Raw genomic sequence first — 6,388 nt, 5'->3', positions numbered from 1 at the left:
GTCTGGGCATACCAGCTTATGTTGATTATCTATCTAGAACAAATATAATGTTCTTCCTATAATCAAGCTTCATATAACAATATAGAGATCTCAGGCTAGACCTGGGCCATACTGTTTTGTTTGTGGTTTGTTTTCTACAGTGTCCCTCCATCAAGCAAGAAAATGACACCATGCATTGCTATTTTATGCTAAAATGAGATGGGAACTGAGCTGGAATTTGAAGGAAGGTGGAGGACTCACTTTGCTGCTGGCTTGTAGCTGAGTACGTTAAGGCAGGCTTTAAGATGAATTGCCCCTGTGCATCCAAGTATATGTCGTTCACAAGCAGCCCAGGCAAGGCTGGAAAAGCAGGGAGCATTCTTGAGTTCGATTTACTGAAGGCATTTTGAAGGTTGGTCAGTATAATATCATGTGGACACTCGTGGCCTATAAGAAGAAAATAAGAATATGAATTGAATCTAGTAACAATGAGTGTGAGAAACCTTCCAATGGGATTTAGCATGCACTGCTGTGTTTTGTGTCTCACTCTTCTTCTGGACAATGTAGACTGTACACCCTAAGCATTAGGAGACTTACAGAGATATTATGATAAAGGAAGGATGTGTAAGCTGAGAACTCTAAAATCAAGGAGATGATTTTCAGTTGATCACTCTATATCTACCAGAGCACTTTGTTTGGCAGATTTTGCTGTGTTCTACTCTGACAGAATCAAGACCTGCCTGTTATAGTCTTGATATCAATAAGACTTTTACATCACAAGAAATTTAGTTTACTTGTCTAGCTTTATATTAATCAATTTAAATAATTCCCACCGCATGCATATATATATTTGTCTTCCTATGGTTTGGAGCCTGGAACTCTATAAGTAATTCTATTAGCCATGTCAAGCACTTCTCTGTCCAGTATTTATTTCTCTCATGATGACAGCCACATTTATGTAGTCCATTTCCATTCACATTATGAGGACAGGGTTTCTTGGAGTCAGTGAAGTGGAATAGCCTCTGCTTCCTCCCATTGCTGTTCTCCTAGACAATGGTCTCGTTGATGCTTTATGCTCTAGAAAACACATGATTCCTTCTGGACACACAACAGTTTCTTAGTACTCTGATTGGAGACATGGATCTGGAAGAATGTGGCCTAATAATGAGACAGGATGAATTTGTATGCAATAGACACCTTTTGTCATCACATCAGATAATTTATGATCTGAAGGTTAATGAGAGTCACCAGAGGAATGTGTACAATTACAATGCTGGATAGACAAATCGTATTTCTCCATAGAGCCAAATGAACATTAACAGATGAAGTAAACTCTCTCCTATCTGCTACATCTTGGGAGGGCATGAAAGCACATTTAAAGAACCATTCAGTGTCTTTAAGAAAACTGCAATTCAAGACATTTTTCTTTTGCGTGTGTTTGAAGATTTCTCACAAGCAGTAAGAATAATTTCTTTCACACAACACCACTTTTAGACTGCTCCAACAAACAGTAACTCTGGGCCAGAACTACAAATACAAAATTAGAATTAAATCGATGTTCTTAATGTGCTCTCCCCTGTTTTAAGTTATTTCTTCTCTAACGAAATGTCAGAGAGTATGTGCTGTGTGATAGATATGCTTTTCTAGGAAGTATGAAACCTTGGCTTTGTCCATTTCTGATGAATCACCAATATGACTAAAGTCTTGGTTTGCCTTTGTTTCTGACACAGATAGAATGTTAGTGCTACAGTGAGAGCAAGATTTAAAGCAATAGTGAGATGAAAGGACTCCAGATCCTTCCTAGTGATCAATAGGAAAAAATATAGACATGAGGGATTCATACTAACATATGGCCTGCGGGTTGAAATACACATTTAAAATCATGCTGAGAAACTAAGAAGAGCTTTAAGTTCTTAAGATTTCTGAAGCATCCATGATGAACACAGCTCTTCCAAACCTTAAAATATTATCTATTTGACACATTTCACTACATAAATTTATTTTAAAATGTCCACATTTATCTTTCCACGGACTGAGTATTGCTATTGTTTCCACCTTTTAAAAAGTGAAAAGACCAGATGATTTGGCACATTCCTGTATTTTCAGCACTCCTTTGATTGAAATAGTAAGAGTTGAAAGTTCCTTACTTGCTTGGACTCAATAGCAATACTCTGTTGCATGAAGGAAAATAAAGTCCAATGAGTGGGTTGAGGGTCTAGCTTATTAAAACCCTGAAAATAAATATTGAGGACAACCAAGAGTATATCCGTTTTGGATTTCTACAAATGATCAAGAATATCCCCACAGATTCTTTTCATGATACATGAGAATATTTTGAATAACAATATTCTCTCATCTCCAAAAGACATTGTTACTGTCACTTGTCTGAAGGTCACCTTATGTATTAGAACTTCATGTTTCCATTAGCTTTTAAAAGATCAACTTTGCAAGCACTCTTGATGATCTCACAATTTTAAATCTTGTCCAAATGCTTCTGATCATTTTTCTACTATTATTTGTTTGGCAATAATTTAGCTAGGGAGAAATTAAAAAAAAAAACGCAATAGAAGGTATGGCAGGTGATTCAGTGAGGAAGTCTCCAATAATCTGATAATGAGCTCTCATTCAGTGGGGGAATTACTGGTCAAAGGAAGATGTGAACTGAATATTTCACATGGACTCGGAGATATGTATACATTTAAAATTTTCATTATGAAACAGAATCTACATAGTTTGGAATGAACTGAATATTTTTTAAAGTTTCCATATTTCTTACTGCTTATGAAAAACCTTAACACATACACAAAAGAAAAAAGGCTTGTGACTGAAGTTTCCTTAAAGACAGTGAATTGTTCTTTGAACTTGTTTTCATTTTAATTTTAGACTTGTTTCTGGTTGTAACTGTTTGGCTCCGATGTATATCTTTGTACCATTCTGAGCCTGGTACCTGAGCAGGTCAGACCAGGGAATTTGATCTCCTGAAACTGGTGTTATGAAAGGTTATTAGCGATCATGTGGGTGTTGGGAATCACTGAAAAATTTCTTCTGCTAGTAGAATTTTCTGTAATGATTACCAAATGATGTTTTTCCCAGTTACTTTCTTCAGAAACAATATATCCAGAGATTGTTTTTTCTCTCTTTAGGAAAATTATGTTTCTCAAATAGAAAACTCAGAATTTCAGCTATTTCTTTTTTTGTTAGACCTATGACTCTTTCATAATGACATGTTATCCTGTGCTGGAAGGCTGTATTAAAATTATTAATTATGAGTATAATAAATGAAAAACTTTATTTTGTTTAGTGTGTACTTATATCTAAGACTAAATAATGAAAACATTGAGACTTCAGGCTTAGTTTACTGAACTCAGCTGGTCCTTCCTTAGATTTTCCTGTTACTTACCTTGGAGTATTCTTGGAGCTTCCCCTTGGCCAGGACAGAACCACAGTTGGTAGTCTTCAATGTACTGGGAGCCAAAAAGAACCAACCATCACAAATAATCTGACAAGAGAATCCTGAAGAATCTAGTGGTTTCTTTTCTTACAATTTCGAGCTCTCTAGCAGGGAAATTATTAGGACCAGTATTAATGGCATGTGTTCTGACCACAGGTTTGAGTCGTCAGGACTAATTTCAGAGGAAAACTCTTCGGTACTTGCCTTTTCACTCTGAGGAAACCTATTGCCCAGTAGAATAAGAAACTGCGCTCTGCCACCAACAGTAACTAAGACAATATTATTATAAAATTACTCACATAGGTCTCTCCAGTCTGTCAGTGGAATATTGAAGGATGATTTGGCTTGAGCACACAACCTAGTACCCGCAGAGTTATATACTCCCAGTGATTATGATGACTTGATAAAGAACATTTGAAAGCTATGGTTGCTTCAGCAACATGAGAAAAATAGACAAAAACAGAGAAGCTTTGAAGGTGTCTAGGAGTACACACAACCTTTGGCTTTCATTCAGAGAGAGCCAGTCTATGGAAAGGTCGAAGGTGTCTCTAAAATGGAAAATAGGCCAGATACTGGAAGGAAGCTCCACAACACAATTATTGCACACCAAGTAATGATTCCATTCGAAACAGTCATATAAATAGTACATTCTGTTGAAATAGTTGGAAGCTGCTGACCCCTGTGGTTGAATTAGGGATAGGCTGAAAGAAGTTGAGGAGGAGAAGGATGACCCTGTAGGAAGACCAGCAGTCTCACTCAATCTGGATCCCTGAGATCTCTCAAACACTGGACCACTGAAATGCTGCATAGACCAGCAGATATGAGGCCCCAACACATGTACAGCAGATGACTGCCAGGTCTGTGTTCAATCAGTGATGATGCACTTAACCCTCAAGAGACTGGATGCCATAGTGTGTTTTGAGGTCAGGTGGTGTGGAGGACGAGGGGTGGGGACAGCCTCATGGAGACGGGGCGGGGGGGTCAGGAAGAGGTATGGGATGTTAAACAGTCTGAAGGTGGACGGGGACTGGGCGGTCAATGAAATATGGAGTGTAAAAAACTAAATAATAAATTAAAAGAAAGAAATGGTTAGCAACCTCCAGAAGTGACTACAATGCTAATATGCTCCAATTGGTGTTATCATTAATTGTACTCTCTTGTTGATTCAGGATTAAAACAATCAAAGAATTGTCCCATAGAGTTCTTAAGTATTACACTAGAGGATAAAAGTCCACTCAAGCAGACACTCATACCTACACCCACCAAAACACACAAGGAGAGGAAATAGTGAGTCAGAGAAAGAGTGATAGATACACAGAAACAGAACGACACTCATACAAACTCACAGGAAGTGATAGACAGCAACATACACACATTCATTAAACAGAGAGAGAGAGAGAGAGAGACAGAGAGAGACAGAGAGAGAGACAGAGAGTGGAAAATAGAGGTATACATCATGCACATTTAAAACAGAAAGACCAAATATACAGACATGTATGCAGAGAGAAAGAACATAGACAAAACCTCTATTATAGATTTAAAAATAACACCACACTAGAACATGCACACTTACACCTTGATGCACAGAGAAATGAAAACAACAAGGAATGGGAGAGGAGAGGATTTATATACCATAAAGGAATTCAATAAAATTTTAATGAAGAGAAAGTAAGAAAGAAAAAAAGATAAGAAAGAGAAAAATCTTGTTGTCTCTAAGATTGGCATCCTTTAAATTATCGTGTGTGCATATGACCAATTAATCTCACTTTGTTAGGATGCAGCTTTAGTGTCTCGTGATAGAAAAAGTATAGCTCAATACCCTTGGGCTATGAGTTTAATTTCTATGGAATCGTATACAAGAAATTCAAGAAAAATTCCCTGTAAAAATTATTATTATGTCTTAGATGCCATCAGTTCCAAAGGGAAAAGATTGTAAGATATGATTTATAAACTTAACATGATTAAGTTTTATATGTATTATTTATTTGCATACACACTTGCACACATATGGACCTCAAAAACAAAATTCAACTGTAACTCAAAGTAACATGGAAAGAACTTACAGGCACTCTAATCATTGGTAGCAACTTCTTCATTATATCATTCACCGTATCGATGGTTGTTGCTGATACACTTAATGGCTATGAAAAGTACAGAGAAGAGTGGTATAAAATAACTTTGAACCTCATGATTACAAAATTAGTGTCTAATCATTACTATAATCTACAGTCTGTAATGGCAACTCTAATACAGGATAAACAATGTGTTTTCTTTCCTTGAGTTAAATCTGGAAGATTGTCAGTCTACCATATTTATCACAAAATTAACTATGTGGGTACTTGGAACACAAACATAACTGTAACAGGTTGTGTATAATAAAGGATTACTAAGTAGCCATGGGTGCAAGAGCATAGAATCCTGTTTTTTCTTGAATTATGGCAGTGGAAAGTAGGGAGGGTGAACAAACCCCTTTGCTTCCTCCCTATCCAGACTTCCATCATTTTACACCCCTTCATTCATACACAGCATGTGCTCAGTTCTAGGAAAATCAGGATAAATAGCAGCTGCACTTACAAAACCAAACAAAAGACAAAAACAAACAAAAATAAAAGAAAATTAAAAAACAAAACAAACAAAAGACGAGTGAGTACTCTCTTCATATCATGCTTTGTATACAGTTAGATGATATACAGATATACAGCACTGAAATAAGTAATGGTGATAGAAATAGTAACCCAAAATAAATATTTTATAATTACTCCATCACTTAATACTGCCAAGAACAAGCAAGGTGCTTGTATTATTAGCTCTCTACTGCCTCTCACATTTAAAAAATGCTCCAGAGACCTAGGAAGACAGCAAGAAGAAAAGAGCATGAAATCAAATGATACAAATCTGAGAGGATATCACTGATATACTGGAATTCTAATGCAGTACCAAAGTATATGACAGTGAGTA

General features: G+C 36.6%; 1 protein-coding gene across 1 annotated transcript; it reads right to left on the bottom strand.

Annotated features, from left to right (window-relative positions):
• Positions 1-240: 240 nt before the first annotated feature.
• Positions 241-5,738, bottom strand: LOC114634647 (rho GTPase-activating protein 20-like; the record flags this gene model as incomplete). Its single annotated transcript, XM_028783238.1, has 3 exons — positions 5,494-5,738; positions 3,380-3,443; positions 241-426 (listed from the first exon to the last, which is right to left on the bottom strand). Coding segments are annotated over exons 1-3 (283 nt in total), but the record flags the coding sequence as incomplete, so codon positions are not given.
• Positions 5,739-6,388: the final 650 nt, after the last annotated feature.

This window comes from Grammomys surdaster, unplaced genomic scaffold (assembly GCF_004785775.1).
Source record: "Grammomys surdaster isolate TR1022 unplaced genomic scaffold, NIH_TR_1.0 1045, whole genome shotgun sequence".
Taxonomy (NCBI): domain Eukaryota; kingdom Metazoa; phylum Chordata; class Mammalia; order Rodentia; family Muridae; genus Grammomys; species Grammomys surdaster.
Note: the sequence above shows the minus strand (reverse complement) of the source record. Positions and strands in the feature narration are given on the sequence as shown.